Raw genomic sequence first — 18,117 nt, 5'->3', positions numbered from 1 at the left:
CCTGAACAGTCGATTTGACGTGAAACCGTAGGTTCACTTTCATTCCTCTATTATGACTCGTAATACGTATCATTGCTGTTCCCGTCGATGTGGGACTAACTGAAGTTTATCGAAGATCAAAATACGTATCTAAAACGACAAGGAATGACACTATAAAGGACTGTAGTGATCGAGAAGAGAGCTGGGGATGTGACCTTATACATGTTTACATTGGGTCTGTATCTAGATACCCGAATTTGAGTAAGTAATCACCTTGTACATAACGGAATTTGAGGAAGTAATCATGTTGTAAGCAAAAGTTTGTGTAGAGAAGAGCAGCGACAGTTGCAAATATCACACAGGAAAGTTTTCTCCAAATTTGTAACTTAGAATGGCTTGGATTGATTCTTTTGATGAGAATTTCTCTTTGTTTAATGCCACAGTACTTCAAGAACTCCAATCTGAGTTGAATTACAGTTATGGCGGTTCCCTTGATGCGAATCAAGCATTTCCTGGCATCGAGGAGAGTCTCGATGATCTTTTGGGATCTCCTCTAGACTACCCACCATCCCAAATAAGCTACATGAGAACTAATATGAATGATGCCAGATGCTCTGCATCAACGGTTGAAGCTAATTATGGTGAATTCACTGTGTCCAAATGGCTTGAAATGGATGGGGTCAAGTGTGAATTGGATCAATTCAATGAAAAGAAGTGTGCGGAGGGTTGGAATGATAGAATGCCAATTGAGTTTGGTAAAGTTGGTGTTGGAGGTGAGAGTAATTGTAATGATTTACATGTTCCTGATAACAAATTGAAGAAAACTGCTAACGGCTTGCCTGCTAAGAATCTCATGGCAGAGAGGAGGAGAAGGAAGAAGCTCAATGATCGCCTATATATGCTTCGCTCAATGGTGCCTAATATCTCCAAGGTGGGTGTTTTTTACTGCGTTAATAAAAAAAGATACAATTCCTCTGTTGCACAAGTTCATCAATGGCTGTTCTAATTTGTTCTGCCTCTTGGTTATGCTGTTCCAGGTTGGGGCTTGACCAATTTCTATGGTTTTCTCTTTTTAACTTAGTCCACAGAAAAAAAAATACATTCAGTACCTTGAAATCTTTGAAAAGCAGAACACCATCCTTAGATTCATTTTGGGGGTTGTTTATCTGTTAGATGGGCACTTTCCCAAAGTGAATTCTGAATAATACTATTAGACTATCACAATGCGTGCTTCCTATATTCGATTGAGTATGAGATTTTTATGTGAAATACGAGACTTTTTACATTAAAAAATTGAATTACCTTGCATGATTCATCCTGGAATGAAAGTGAATCCAATCCTACCTGTTCGTGAAATATATTTTCTTCCTGTCCTACTCTTTGCAGTTTCTCTAAGTGCTCCAGGCTGAAGTATCAGTTTGGGGAAGAGTGTTATTCCTGTTTGTGAGGCCCTCTTCAAAATAAAATATAACAATAGTAACCAGGACTGATCTGGTTGGGATTCGAAAGTTTAATAAGTAAAATTTTCTCATGAAGAATTTGATTCCAATATCCTACAAGATTTCTGACCAAACATGCGAAGTTTGTGTTGCCATAAATGATCTTGCAGCCTTTACACAGATGTTTCACTTATAGAGTCTTCACTGTTTTGAACAGTGTCAAATACTCTCATAGTAGAGGGGATAACCGGTCCTTTTGAGTTTTGCTGAAGGCAGTTTCCTTTTCAAATTATGGAATAAGTTACTAATGATGGATAGACTTAGTGTGTACTCTACGAGATTCCCTTGGTTGACTAATCTGAACTCCCATAGATCCGCCTCAGGGAGCCTGATCAGAGAAACAGGTCCTTTCCTAATCCTCTAATAGTTTCTCTCTTACCTATCATGTCCATGGAATTCGTTTGTTGGGATAAAGATTATGATTTTGAATTTGATAATTTACATCAATTAAGTATCAGATATATAATTTAAACCAAAAAATTGTGGACTAGAATGATTTTTGTTAGCAAATGGGCCTTAAGTAAAGAGCACTAATAGTTCTGATACAAGGTTAAAAACACTAATTGTTCTGATACCAAGTTGGAAAATCAAGCAAAGAGGAGAAACCAGAGGAAGAGAAACCCAAATTTGTGCTCTGCTGAATACAGGTCCTCGACGATTAATTTATAAATGTGGAGTACAGTAGTGTACTGTAACATGGAGCTAGCTGCATTATTAATGGTGGACAGGTAAAATAGTAAGCACGTGAATAATGCGAATGATTGAAGACAACTAAAAGTGGCTAGATTAGTTTTGGGTGGCTGTAAAGTACTTAATCAGCTTGGTCTGCCGACACTACTAGCCAGCAGATAAGTAATTTATATCCTACTGTGCATTTAGGTTTGAGATAAGATTGTTTTATAATTCATCTGTGTTACTTTTCCAATTAAGATTTGAGACAGCTCTAAGAAGTCCCTCGTCACACTCCTCTTGCTAACATCGAAGATCACATTTAATGATGTATCATGAATGCCTATGATATAAAATTTCAATTGAAAATTTAAGAAACAGATGATTAAGTGACCCAGAAACAATCTTATCTAATCTATTTGAACTGTGGAAAACTCGTGTTAAATGATCTATCATCACTTTTCTCATTGTATGATTGATGGCTGATTATGATCCAAAATCTTATTGAAAAATTAAGATAGTTGAGCTCAGAAACAAATATAATTGAATGTAATTCAAAACGTCAATTGAAAAACAAACATAATTGAATCTAGAAACAATCTTATTTAATCTATTTGAATTGTGGAATGATCTTTCATCATTCTTTTCATTTTGATGATCGATAACTGAGTATGGTCCAAAACCTCAATGTTAAAAGTATGATTGTTGAATTCAGAAACAAATGATTGAATGCGACCCAACAAATTAATAGAGAAACAAACATAGTTGAATCCACCGACAATCTTATTTAATATATTTGAACAGTGGAAAACTCGTGACAGATGATCTATCATTACTCTTTTCTTTCTGATAATGGATGACTGAATATGATCCAGAATCTTAACTGAAAAATCAAAATAATTAAATATAATTCAACACATCAAATGAAAAATAAATTAGTTTAATCCATAAACAGTCCTCCTCTAATTCATTTGAAAACTCATGCCAGCTCATGCCAACTAAATAGATTTATTGAAGGCTTAGCTAAAATTTATAGACTAGTAATTGTAGTCAATGTGATAGCTGGCATTTACTTTTTTATGCTCGGTAATTTTGCTTATGCAGGTGGACAGGGTCTCAATTTTGGGAGATGCTGTTGTGTACATGAAGAAGCTTCTGCAGAGTATCAATGATGTCCATAGTGAGCTCATGAAATCTTCAAAAACTCCTTCCATAGTCGGTTCCTCAGATTTTCAGTTCTCAAGTCCTTTCTCTCTTTGTCGAGATAAGGGAGATTACAATGTCTCAACACCTAACGCAGATAGGCAAGAAGCACAGGTAAGCCTATCATTGTACCTCCTAGCTTATTGTTTCATTGATGTCCACATGAGAGCAAGAAGTGGGTGGAAAATTTGTTAAACAAATCATGTACGATTAGTCTAATCAGAACTTAAAATCATGCAAAATTAGTAGATGACAGCAAAACTTAACCAAAAAAGAAGTGCATCTACCATGAAGATGCTGAATGGTATACAGCTGTTAATGACCTTCTTGCTCTACCAAGTATTATAAATCCGTGCTTCAGTTACTCCATGGGAATTGGGAATTTCATATGAAGAAATATATGCACTTGATTAGAGTTATTGTACAATGTATTGGTGGCAGTGATGAAGCACCTAATAAAGAGGGGGCTTCTCTCCTATCATTCAAGGCCGATTCCATGTCATCTCAGAGTGAGAGAAGATCCTTTCTTATCTTGAATGCTATAGCACTTCAGTCCCTTCATCAGACCATATAGAAGCTGAGAACAGATGTCAAGAAGATCACAATTTTCTATCATTAGTAATAGGCTCAATACTGATTAAAGTTTGATTGAATTGTGCATGTTTTCTTTATGACAAGTAATTTTCCAATTCTAATGTTATTGTGCATAGTTTCTAATAATAATTGCATTAGTTTATTTCTTCAATGTTTCAGATCAAACTACACGATCTATTATCAGGAAGAACAGAGCAAGGCAAGAGAACAGATCAGATAGATTATTGGCAGACCAGGCTAGATTAATAAGAGAAGATGAGAGCATACGAATAACCCTCTTCCTATCATCTTGGTTCTTGTACCCTCTCACCCTCTCCCATTTTATCTAGCCCATTCTGCTACAATCTATTTATGATATTCTTTTATTTTGCTCTCTTCTTCGTGGTGATGGATCGCATAGTTTGATCTCAAATGTCAAGGAAATAAACTCACACACCTTCTGGTTTAAACTATGTATGCTTTTTTGCCCAACGTTTGCAATCCCACTCAATAGTTCATCATCAAAAAGGAAAATGTTTAATAGAGTTTTCAAAATAACCAACTGCTGTGCATGATTTCATCATAAGATGCTACTAATTCATTTGTTTTCAAGATTCCTAGTTCACAAGATTTACTGATTGTCGGTGTTTTTCTTCTATTGGTAAAGGGTTCTTTTAGGAAACAGTTGCACAAGGGTTAATGATAGATGTAATGTATCTGCAGGTGGAAGTGTGGACAACAAAAGACAGGGAGGTGAACATTCACATGTCCTGTTCGAGAAGGCAAGGTTTGCTTCTATCCACAATCAGGGCTCTAGATGAACTTGGTCTTGATGTCAAGCAAGCTGCCATAAGCTGCTTAAATGGCTTCAAACTTGATTGTTTACAAGCAGAGGTACATTGACTACATTCTTCTGTCTTATGATCAGTGCCCTTATAAATAACAAATAACCAACATTCTACTTGTTACTTTGCATTTTGTGGCAGCAAACTATGGGCCAAGACATTGCACCTGAGGACATCAAAGCACTTCTGCAACGTATATCAAGCTATCAAACTACATTATGACAAACCCATCACAATACAGGGCAAATCAGTCAATTCCCACTCTACAAGAGCTTGCCATCTTTCAAACCAAACCCATTCAATAGCTTTTAATGACAGCAATTTCTTAAAATAGGGATTTCGAATATATAGAGTCAATGGGGCCGTATTCAATGGTCTGCCTACAAGGTTCTTACGTTGGAGATTTGTGTTCAAATCTTCAAAGTAACATCTTTGTCCCTTCTATATTAACTTGAATTGATTATGCAAATCTTCAAAGTAACATCTTTGTCGCTTTTATATTGACTTGAATTGATTATGCAATTTATACAAGTTCTAAGTTAGAATGTATTGAATGAAGAGAAGGTTCCTCTTATAACCAGGAGGTACAGCTTCTAGCTTCTAAGTTGAATATATTGAATGAGAAGAAGGTCCGTCCTATAATCAACTTGTATAGCTTTTAGCTTCTACATTGAATATATTGAGTAAGAAGAAAGTCCGTGTTACAACCTTTGATCTTATGGCCCTAAAAAATGCTAGAGATGCTTATGGGCCCATGAATGTACACATTAAGAACAACCTAAGGTTTACCCCCAAGTTTCTCAGATAAAGAAGCGTGGCGAGGATTACAGTTTGCTATGTTTAACTTGAATGTCACTTTCATCCAAATACAAAATTTAGTGGTACAAATACCTAATGATGAGTTTTGTGATCATTTCAGTGCCACTCCCATGAATCCTATTTGTAAATGGTATTACTGTGTCTTCATTGAGGTATTTTCTAATCTATTTTGTTCTACATATTGTACTTAATCATCGATAAATCTAATTGACAAGAAGAGCATAGTCATTAACCAAAACATATAGTATATAAAGATCTCAAGAATGTACAATGTTAATGTTTTTCTTTGAAACATTTTTGATCTAAATCTTATTGTATTTGCCATAGGCTATACTATTGCAATCACGTTTTCTTAACTTGTAATTAACATTCTTTATTTCAACCAATTAGATTTAAGCATTTTCTATGATAATAATGAACAATAGCCAGTGCTTATTGAGCTGTATTGATCATGAGATCAGAAAAAGGGGAAAATTGACAGGATTTCTGTATGTACACGCCATCTTACTAAATGCTACCCTTGATTTTGGGGACATGAATATCTTTTTTCTCTACCAGTTGCTTTCATTTTTATCAAATTACGGCTGTAATTTTTTATTTGCAGAAAGATATCAGCAAATTAAAAATATTTAATTTAGATCACAATTCTCCTCAACACTCCGTGAATTCCTTGCGGAGCACAAAGAAACTGAAAATAATGATGAAACCACATTTTAATTAAGGATTAGGCAAATAGTACATTGAGAGACGAGTTTAACAAATTATTCTGATTAATTAATTCTTCTATTCAAGTTTGTCAAAAATAATATAAACCTGATACGATCAAGAGAGAGATGTGAGTTTTGTGTAAATGTAGAATTCTGAAATAATATTAAAATCTTCACATTATTAAATAATAATTATAATAATTTGTAATTTTTAGAATAAAAATTATAATAATATATAAATCTTTTGACAAGTAGTATTAAGAAAAGTTTAATCTTCAAGCATTTGTATTTAAATGTTCAACCGTAAAATGCTTTTTCTTAGCAAACAAAAGATGCATCTTCTTATCAAACCAATAACATATTGTTTAGTTCAACATTATTAAATCAATCATGATTTCTACATGTAATAAAAACTAAATATGTATAGTAAAGGATTTGTAAAACATAGTATGTGAAATTCAAATTAAATCTCAATGTACAAGTATTTTGAATACTCCTACTTAGCAATTGATGATATAAAGGGGCTCTATAATGACTGACTCATAAGTAACACTAGTACATTTGGGTTGCATGACCTAAATTTTCCACGACAAGCCAATTTGGCTTGTCAAATTCACTTCTTTTTTTTTTAAATACGATCCCCATGATGTCAAAATTTCGACAATCCTTAGGTTTTTAGTCAAAATTTCAATGATCTTTAAGTTTTTAGTCAAAATTTTGACAACACTTAAGTTTATTGACGTTGTCAGGATATAAAGAAGAAAAAAGAAGAAGTGAAACTTCATTTTATATTTACGTGGCAAAGTGTGGGCGGGAGGGTTCAGTGTTGTTCCTAGGCGTGACGACGATCTTCTCAGTGTTGTTCAAGGTAACTTCATCATTTTGTTGAGTTGGGAGAATGCTAGGGAAACTAAAAGTAATTAAATTTTGATTGATTGTGTTATAAAGTGATCTTCCCCTTCTTATCCATGTCTCTGTTGTGATCTTTTTCAATGGAAAAGGAAGAAAATGGAAAGGAAAAGGAAGGGTTTTGTATACACAATGTACTGCAAGTAGCTTACATACAACCACATTTAGGGCCCATGGGAGTAGCAGGAGGCTAGGTCAGTACAAGTGGCTTAAATATATTAAAGCTCTAGGGATTTTATTTGATGATGAATCCTTCTATTCATCCATGTTGCAAAATACATATCTTGCAATCATAAAATCTTAAGATCTCTTTGTGTTTTGATATATGCTCATTACCTTATGGTATTAGCTTAACAAACCCTTGAAACTGTAAATTTCTTTTATTTTTCATGTCCTTCTCTTGCTTCTCTTCCTCAATTTCATCAGGATCATACACAGACTGTCTTGCCTCTCCTAAATTTTGAACCACATCCATTACCTCCACATAAAACCAGAAATCTTTGGTCTTCTTAGTTCCCACCATAATATGGTTATGCAAATGAAAATGAAGCAATGCAATTATCTCCTTCTCTGCTGCCTAAAAAAATGCCTGTTTGATATTTTGATACAAAGATATAAGCAAGCACATCCACATTATAAAAGAATCCATTAGTTATGGTATTGTATTCAATTGATTCATTATTGCATCATTGATAAGAGTACATTGTATTCTTGTTCATATTATCTCTTTCTTTTGTTTTGTTCATTAGCCTCTAATCCCAAGTTGTCGATGTTAGATGCAAATTCTTACAAAGACCTATACAAGCACCCATACTAGATTATGTACCATGTCATTAGGAAGGACAAAACACTTACATAATGTAAAAACTTATATGGCATGCCCAAAGATTCGTATAGACCATTATAATTCTCCAATAGTCAAGATGAAACATGAACATAAGCATATCGTGCCACTCAATATTTTAAATTTTAAACCAAACAGCTATAGCTTTACAACATATAAAACAAAATGGAGATTTCCAAAGGTACCCCAACATAGTTCTCCTCACCAATATCAAATTATAATGTTATCTTATGAATCTAAAAAATATTCTACACCAAACTATAATGAGCAATAGCTCATTCTTGAGTAACTCCATACCTGACTTTCACAACTAAAGAATTCAAAATCTTATCCTACCACAACATGAAAGACAATTTAATTGTAAAGCTCAAATAAGTAAATATTTACACCTCTTTTGAAGGATGACATACATACTACATTCGTTATCAAAAATTATCTTTGTCAACCTCAATAACCCATTGACCTTTGTAATCTACAAATACTCAATTTCATTCAAATGAAAACACTCACAAGGATGTTGAAGGGTCCTCTTTTCAAGGAGCAATAAATTGTTTCATCAAAAATACCTAGTCCATTTTCACCAAGTAAAGTTCACTCCCCTTACAACATATTCGTGAGTTTGTTACCATTTTCACCGATAATTGTAACTAGAAGTGTTTGTTACCACATTTCTAATTTGCTCTTCCCAAGAATTATTAGTCATTATGAAAGATATTGGAATGGAGTACTATAAAGCCCTTGATTGATGAGTTGTTGGAGTTATAGAATGTGATCACTATGTATGACATCTCTAGACTGATTGGTGAAAGACAATTTCAATTCCATGCAATGCTTCTATGGACAATACATGATGCCCCTAGACTAACACATTTTTGTGATATGTAAAATTGTTAACACTTATTTTTGGTATGTAATAGTGCTAACAAATTTTTGTTGTATGTTTGCATGTGATGATTGCAAATATGAATCTTCTAGTACACATGTCATCAAATTATATGTGATCTTGTAGGTCTTCAGAAATAGGAAAAATTTGCATGTCCAATTTGTGGTCCAAAGATGAAATCTCGTCATTCAAAAAGTTTAGGAAAGTAAGTGTTTGATGTGCATAGATACTTTCTCCACAAAAATCATAAGTATTGAATTATCGAAAAATATATTTTCAATGGGAAAGAAGAGACAACATCAAAGCCACGAAGAATGACACCTCACATGTGGAAGTTGGAATACAATAGAATGAATTGTCGAGGTAATTTCATTCCATCTAATGTAGGTTTTTGTATGAAATTTAAATTTGGATATTGTCTTATGTTTAGTAATGATGTAATTGATCTTCATGAAGGTTGTCAACAGATTGATTAGAAACTTCCAAATGGACTTAAAATCTATCCTAGATAATTTACTAGGTTGTCATACTGCGAGCACCTCACAATTGTGCATTTGTTTGATGCTATGCATATTGGAAAGAATGTAACAGAGACACTATGGAAAATATTGGATGGAAGGCATGATAAAGAAAATTTGGTCAAAATTTGTAATGACATTGATGAATCCAATCATGCATTGAGGTTTTCCCTTGAATAAAATAGCAATGGAAACCAGAATAATATGAGTGTCATTCTATGGTTATTAGCACAATAGCAAATTGATGCCATATTTGAAGCCATAAAAAAAAATCTAAATTTCTCACAAGATTTGTTGCAAACATAAGCAATCTCATATCAAAGAAAGTTGATTTTGGGTTAGGGTTGAAAGAAAATGATTGGCATACCTTCATCAAGGTAAGTCATTTTCTTCTCTATTTACAATAAATTTGTAAAACATTAGGTACTTTTGATTGTTTTATTTTATAATATATTGAAAAGATCATTTTATTATTACTGCAGTAAAGTCTACCTCTATCTCTCACATATAACTTCAACAACATGAGTGTCAAACATATTATAAATGATCTTGGGAAATACAAGAGGTTAGAAGTGTTATTTGTTAGATTCGTTGTATAGATATTATTTTTTGTAGAGTCTTGTTAATATTTTTTTGTGTGATGAATATCTTCTAGGTGGCTTTCATCTAAAGAAATTGATAAAAATGACATAAAGCATTGGAAGAGAAAAATTCTTCATCTTTTGTGTGAGATGAAAAAGTTGTTGGAATTAACAAGTAGGAAGTATACTTCTGAGAGGGAGAGCGGAGGGGGGGGGGGGGGCGAGGGGGTGAATCAAAAGTACTAAAATTTAATAAAACTTTCAAATTTTAAGCATTGCATGCATAAATATATAGAAATAATATGTAAAAAAATGCATCCACACAAACACTTGACACCATATATGATTACCCAGAAACCCTCCAATGAGAAGGTAAAACTGGGGTGGAGATGACACCCACAACTCTTCACTACTGCAGCAATAAAGTTCACCTATTAAGGTTTCATATTTTGACCATTCTCATGATTTGCCTTGTGAAAGGCCTGCCCTGTTAAAGGCTTACAAAGGATTATTAGATCCTACCCTGTTAAAGGATTTTAACACCCTATTACAAGTGTGCCTGGCTAGAGGACTTTTGAACACTCACTTGGAATGCCACCCTGTTAAAGGCTTTATACAATGGTTGTTAAACCAACCTAAGTCAATAGGATTTCATTATGTTGTATAAAAATTGTTAGAGAGTACAATAGAATGTTTGATCTGATACACTTACAATCTGATATTGTTGATTTCTGATCCTAATTCAGTTCATCTCGATCCTCTTTGATTTGATATGAAAATGTTGTAACCTTGATACTTTTTTCTGCTAACTGATTCTGCAATGTTATCCTTCTTCTAAGTCACCTCAATTCAGATCAATTCACCCCTTCCACTTCCTTCAAATATTTTCTAGCATTATCTCCTTGCATGCATTCTTTCTCACACTCTTCTAAAGTATGGGGCTTTGTCTCCTTTAAAAAGATTTCATGACTTAGGGTTAGGTATGAATCTACGATTGAGATTCATCCAACTTTCCCGCTCAAATCCTTCCATTTTTCTCATTGGTTGCATGTTGGTTGCATAGGGAATCCAAATAGATTTGATCTTATCTCTAATCCTTCAAGATTTATCCATATGTCAACTCAAATCTAGTTTACATCTTAGTTTGCAAAGCACAAACTCTTATGTTGATTATGTGTTGCTCGACACATACTGATTACTGATACTCGACACATACTGAAATTCTATCTTGCTCGGCATCTATTTTTCACTCAGCACTTGAAACTTACTCGACACTGTTTGTATGCTCGACATCTGAATGACTTAGCACTTGTTGAATTTCTAGCTCGGCACATATTGCAACTCGACATCTATATTATACTCAACATGAACTTAAAAAATTTCTTAAGTGTGTTGACAGTCAATTTTCAAAACCAATCTAAGATCAACAATCTCCCCCTTTGACATGAGTGACAAAAACACTTAACTATACATGATGAATCTAATCTCCTCAAGTATAATATACATTTTGTTCGGCATATATACAAAACTTCAAAATTTGTTCAAAATTTTGTAAAGAGCCATATACCTCAAAATTGTATAACTCCACCTGAGTTAATGTGACTTTCTTGTATCAAAATCTCTCTAAGTAGAGTGATTTGCCTCTACTGATACTCCTTGTCTTTATTCTAAATTTTGATACTCTATATCTGATATGACTTGTTGCTTCCCCGTTCTCTATTTGTTTTGGCTCCCCCTTTCACATGTCTCCCCTTGCAGATTAAGTCTTTTAATAATATCAGATTTCCAAAATCCATTACTAATGATGATTATGCTTCTAGATTTGATTGCGTATGTTTTTTTATCATCAACGTTTTGGATCACACTCAATGATCCATCATCAGGATGAGAGAAGGATGTAAGATGATGGATCATAGAGTGTGATGATGGATCACAGAGTGTGATCTGAAACGTTGATGATATAAAACATACCCAATCAAATCCAGAAGCATAATCATCATTAGATTAAGTCTTCTTCTGGTCTTTTGATTTTTCTCCTTCTTTTACAATTTCTCCCCCTTTTTGACACTTATGTCAAAGGGTCTATACACTGATTGAGTATTTTTCCAATAAGGTCTCGTTCACGTCCATCACAATTCTCATAGCAACATCCTAGTTTTGTATTGCAACTTCTAGGGATTTGATTTGTATTGTTGTCTCTGCTGCAAGGTGAACTAAGCCATCTAATGTTGAAAGATTAGGATCTTTCTTCAATACATTATCTACATAGGCTAGTTCCTTTTGGAGAATTTCCATGTGAGGGGTTAGGGTAGCTTGTATTTGAACTAATTTGGCTCTAGTATTAGCCTCTTCTGCTATCAATACAGCTAATTCCTTTTATGTGTGAAGCATTGTACGAAAATGCTTCTCACTTTGAGCTGGATCTTTTGGCAGTTGTATGCTTGATACTTTCAAATTTCTTTCCAAGCTCATTATTCTTTGGCTGGTTTCTTGTGTGAAGATTGAAGGATCACACAACTTTGTGTACAGTGAGAATATATTCTCAAGTACTGTCTTCACCTTTTCAATTTTCTTTGTCAGCTCTACCTGTGATAGTGCTATTTCACTGGATATTTTCTCATTCACCTTTTATTGAAACTTCTTCTCAGACCATTCCATGAGTTTTACATTTGTCTCTTGGTCTTCATTGGTCACCTACTCAACAATTTTTGACAATTGTCCCAAAATTGGCTTGGTTTCATCAGGTGCTTGCAAGTTGAATGCATCTAGAAAGATTTTTTTTATCTCAATTAGTGCTTGCCTTTGTTTATACTCATTTTTTAGTATCTCTTGCTTCTTCTTCCTCTCTAATGCCTCTTGCACCTCATTAATCTGGTCTATGTTCATGGTTGCATAGTCATACTTTGGAATGACTATTTATTCATCTAATGTAGGGTCTCCATAGTGAAGTACCCTTGCAACCTTTGTAGAGCTTGAGCCTGGTGCTGAAATTTGGGGTGGTATTGCTTCAGTGCTTAGCTTTTGAGGTATTCTAGTAGGAGTCCCAGTGGTTGGTAGATTTACCAAGGCTTGAATTGCTTCTTGCTCTCTTTCCTTTGGAATCTCCTTCTCCTCCTCTGATCTTCCTTGGTCAATCACTATTGTTTGTGGTGGTGCACCTTGTACTTGTGTAGTAGGAATAGAAGTATCCATCTATCCTATTTGTCCCTTTGTTTGCTCCTTGGTAGTTGTAGTAACTTTAGCTATGGTATCAACCTTAACATATGTATCTTATGAAGATTACTCTTTAGGTTGTCCACTTGTAGCTGTAGAGATGATAGAAGATGTTTCTTGTGTTGCCATCTTGTCCCTAGTCAAGTTAGCTACTGCTTTTTGCAACTCATCTACACTGACCAATACTAGATTATTGTATAATTGAGCTTGTACAATTGATTGGTCAAGGATCTTCTTAAGATCCTTTGCAATCAATGGATTGATGTTCTAACTAGAGTTTTCAAGAACATCCTTCACTTTAATTCTTTCTGCAGGTGTAGAGGTGTCATGTGGAGGGCTTGGAGGTGGCAATTATGTGTCTTACACACTTTAATCTATTTGTTGCTCCTCAACAGTTGCCATATTTTCTTCTTTTTGTGTTCCCTCCTCCACAGTGTCATCGGCCTTTTCCTTCTCACCTTCTCCTTCCTTATCATTGCCATCCTTTTCTCCATTATTTCTTCCCTCAAAGGGATCTTCTTCTGCTTCCTTAACTGTCATTAGCCCATATACAAACTTCCACATTTGAGTGGACTTCTTGACAATGTCTTCAACCTTGTTTTGAAAAATGATGAAGGCTCTATATTTGGGTGCATATTTGCTCCCATGCTTCTTGTTGGCCTTAGTTATTTTCCCTTTTGTGAGCTCAAGCATTACTCAAGCCAATGTAGACACTCTTATTTCATTTTCCATGTTAAGGAAATAAGGTCATTTATTTTCGACAATAGAATATAAATCTTTGGGCATTGAATTTCCAAGTTAAAGTGGGGTGTTCTTGAGCTTAGCCATCATGGTATAGACTAATTCTTCAACCATGTTTTGTTCTTCCCTACTCAACTTATTAAAATCAATGTTCTTTAAGCATGTTAAGTCTGCATTATCTTTAATATTATCACAAGTATTTTCTAAAATGACATGACTTACCACTCTAAATTGGCTTGTGTCTTTTGATTTAGTCCTTTCTTCATCAAATTCAGGAGGTGCAACATATTTCCTTCTTAGTTTCTTCTTTGTTGGACCTTGTTGCTCAGTAGCCTTCTTCTTTTCTATTGTTTTCTCTTTTTCCTTCTGAGTAGTAGCCCTTGTAGTTACTCTTGTGGCTGAGGTAGTAGGCTTGGCTAGACTTGGTTTTGTAGTCTTTTTGCCCTTGGGTTGAGCTGCAAGTTAGTTTCCTTTCTCTTTCTTAGTTCCTTCTCTTGTTTTGTTTTTATTTTTATTTTTCTCCCTATACCTGTGATCCTTCCTTGATTCAACTTGTTGCCAAACCTTGAATTTCGTGCACCCCAACAACCACCCCCCCAACCCTTTTTATCCACCATGGGTCTACAATCTTGCCACATTTCTCCTTGAGATGTTCCATCCTGATGATGGATCACAGAGTGTGATCCAAAACGTTGATGCAAAAATTATCCCACAATCTTCCCATAAGTAATACAACAAAGATGTTTCTGAGCTTTTATCTTCTTAGGTTGTGGTTTAGTTGGTGCTTCCTTGGCTTGCTCTTCCTTGACACCTTCTTCCTCTTCAACATATTCTCCCATGCCTTGTGTCAAGGCAAGTGGCTCCTAGCCATGTTCTTCTTCTTCTTCATCATCTTCACCATCTTCTTCTTCTCTTTCTATTGTGCCTTCTCCAAATTTTACCTTAAGTTTCTTGACCAATTTATCATTTTTCTTTAGAGTTGAAGCAGTTTTCAACTCCATTTCCACTTTAGACTTTACAACATCAAAAGTGCCAAAAGGTTTTGCCCTTTTATCAATCTCTTCTACAAACAACATTGTGATTGATGTTGATGCCTCATCAATGTTTAGCTCATATCCTAATGGCCTTAGCCATCTCACTCTTGGTACTACTACTTGGATATATGTATAATCAATGTCAACTAAGAAACAAATATCATTGATGTGCTAATCTACTAGAGAGACTGGAATCCTTAGTCTTTGTTTCATGGACTTCTTAAAGTCCTCAAAGTAGCTTGTCATTAGGGTTTCAAAATTAGTTCCCATTTGCTCTATGTACTCATTAACTTATACAGCTATAGACCTATTGGTCTTCCAACTTATCTTACCAAAGGAAGGAAATTCATTCTGAACATAGAAAAAGACACATGTCAAGATTGATCCAAACTTACACTAAGCACTTGTTGGTCTTCTTATTGCTCCTAGGTTCTCCATAATCTGTTGCAGTTGCAGTTCTACTAGATCATATGTATGATCCTTATTAACAAGTTTGTATCCCACATCAACTGCAATGCATGGTACACTATTCAGTTAGCTTGACTAATAGAATCTATGAGATATGACCCTCACAACAAATTCTACAAGTGGATCTTTGATTGTGTCAATAGTCATGCCCCTTTTGTTCCACTTTGACCTAGTGTTCTTCTCAATGGATTCTTTTGAGTCACTCCTCAGGGTCTTTGGTCATTCTACGGTTGGGTATCTTGTCACCCTATGTATGATTCTCTTTGACAACTTAATAGGTCCACCTTCCAACCATAGGCATCAATTTTGAATCCTACTCAAAACTATTTGTATCCACTCCATTTTGAAGATTGCAGGGAAATATAGGGGACGAGTCAAGCCCTTTCTTTCAACAATCTGGAATTCTTCCTTCAATATCATGTTCTCACATAGTTTGTCATAGGCCTGACAAATTTCCATATCACCTATCGCTCCAACCTTGTAGTTATAAAATTTTCTAACATCTTGTACCATTATGACTTTAGGTGGAATAATGGGTATTGGCCTAAAATTTGGTTGCTTGACTTCATTGCTAACTAACTGAACCTCAAACAGTTCCTTGTCCTTGGGATTTCTAGAGCTAGAGGCCATTTCTACAAACTAGGGTTTAAACTTTAAAACAACTTAGCTCAGCACTTGAGAAATATCTTTAAATTGATGAATAGATGCTTGATTTTTGTTGGAAACTATGCAAACACTTCAATCTCTGGTTGCCAATCATTTATGTGCTCTTCTCACTCTTGCTCTGTGTTTGCAATGATGAAAAAATGATCAAAAAATTGACCATATACCCTTCATTACATAGCATTTAATGCTTAGTGCATATACGGCTGTACACTCAGCTCCTTATGCAATTTTTGTTTTACTTGACTTCCATTGATTTTCCAACACTTGGCATCCACTAAAATTTCTCTTACTCGGCTTCAATAGGAATTTCCTTTTACTTAGCAACCACCACTAACTCAGCTTCAACTGACTTTGGCAGACAACCCAACATATACTAGGATTTTACTTGGCATCTGAAGGCAACCTTCCTTACTCGACAACAATGTGAAAACTTTAAAGATTTAACTTTGCATCTTTATTCATGTTGATCTATCAGTTTTAGTACTAACTCATTCTAGGAACTTATGTATGATAAGCATTTAAATATCAGTTCTGCATACCTTCTCTTGCTTAGTTTGGTGAGGTGTGACCACTTGACCCTTTAGGTGAAGTGATCTCTCCATTTAATGTACTACATACATCTTTCTTCTTACATGTCTTATTCATCTCTCATCTAATGTGCTCAACATCTACCTTGCCTTTTCCCTTGATTGACTCTGAGTTAGGTGCCTTTGTCCTTGTTGGGAAATGCTTGCTTATATGACTAGTCTTCAAATAACTAAAGCATGTAGTTTGGCTCAACCATCTGTTGTAGCTTCTACTGAAATGTGTTATTATGCAATTCTCAGGGATGTGTCCATATTCTTGATAGTAGTGACAACTATGTCTTGTATTGTAGTCCTAGTTGTAGGAATTTTCATGACTTCTTCCCTTGTTTGATGACCATGTGATCTTGGATCTGCATTCAAAGGCTTTGTGTCCAAACTTCTAACAATTGTAGCAACATCCTTCAAACTTTGGTGCATGTTTGGTCCTTGTTCTACATTCATGTGCCTGATGACCTTGTTTGTTGCATTTGTAACAATGATTCATGTTCCTTGGCTTGACATTCTAACCAGCATTCTCCTTCCTACAAACATTAGTTGGATGTCCTTTCTTTCCACAGTAATGACAAGTAGGTTTATAGTTCTTTCCTTTGTCATTCCTTTGTTCAGTAGTCTTGGATGACTCTCCTTCTTCAGTACTTGTATAGCCCAATCCTGATGTGTCTTTGCTGAATCTAGGGGATTTCAATAATTGCTCAAAGTACTTGATAGCTTCATTTGGCTTGTTGAAATTTTTCGCAAACTCCTTTTCTCTTTTTAGGTCATTCTACAATTGTTCATTTTGCAACTTCAATGTAGTTATTTCAATTTCCTTGACATTCAACTCATGATGGGCATTCATCATTTGGCTTAGGGTATTCAACTACATGTTTGAGATATTAAACAACTCTACTAATTTTTCATCCAAAATGTTCAAGATAAGATTCTTTTGTCTTCTTCAATCATGTCCTTATCCTCTATGGCTTTCTTCTTTTTCTTAGTCACTTCACATAGCAGTATAGCTTGTGATTCTTGCTCCAACTTGAGATTTCTGATCTCCTTAGCTTGTGTTATGTTCTTGTCCATGAGATCTTAAATTGTTGCATCAAACTCACAATAGTTACCATCTACAAATAACTTTGTGGTGTCAATCTCCTTGTATTGAGTGTCATTCTCTACTAAGGCAATCTCTTTCATTCTCTTTAGCAAACTCCTCAAAGCATCTCTAGCTTCACTTGGTTGTTGCAATAAGAGGTGTATCTCAACCTCTTGATTCTCAATGGTCTTTTCCAACTTGTAGACTTCCATCTCAAGATCTTTTCTCCAAGTTGTAAGGCTTCTCCTTATAAGAACTCATCTCTGATACCAATTGTTGGAATTAACAAGTAAGAAGTATACTTTTG

At 34.8% G+C, this 18,117-nt stretch overlaps 1 protein-coding gene across 2 annotated transcripts; it reads left to right on the top strand.

The window, feature by feature from the left end:
• The first annotated feature begins 253 nt into the window (after positions 1-253).
• On the top strand, positions 254-5,414 carry LOC149535429 (transcription factor ICE1-like). Of its 2 annotated transcripts, none has more exons than XM_089806538.1 (4): positions 254-910; positions 3,252-3,464; positions 4,104-4,236; positions 4,647-4,772. In XM_089806538.1, the coding sequence occupies exons 1-3, from the start codon at positions 371-373 to the stop codon at positions 4,188-4,190; spliced, it is 840 nt and encodes a 279-aa protein (XP_089662664.1). In that variant the 5' UTR covers positions 254-370; the 3' UTR covers positions 4,191-4,236; positions 4,647-4,772. The 2 variants fall into 2 exon arrangements, with proteins under 2 accessions (XP_089662664.1, XP_089662663.1); XM_089806537.1 differs by lacking the exon at positions 4,104-4,236 and adding an exon at positions 4,910-5,414 and having other exon boundaries at positions 277-910; positions 4,647-4,817.
• The last annotated feature ends 12,703 nt before the right edge of the window (positions 5,415-18,117 follow it).

This window comes from Cupressus sempervirens, chromosome 10 (genome assembly GCF_028749045.1).
Source record: "Cupressus sempervirens isolate cs-2001-9-10 chromosome 10, ASM2874904v1, whole genome shotgun sequence".
Taxonomy (NCBI): domain Eukaryota; kingdom Viridiplantae; phylum Streptophyta; class Pinopsida; order Cupressales; family Cupressaceae; genus Cupressus; species Cupressus sempervirens.
This window is presented reverse-complemented; position numbering and strand designations above follow the sequence as displayed.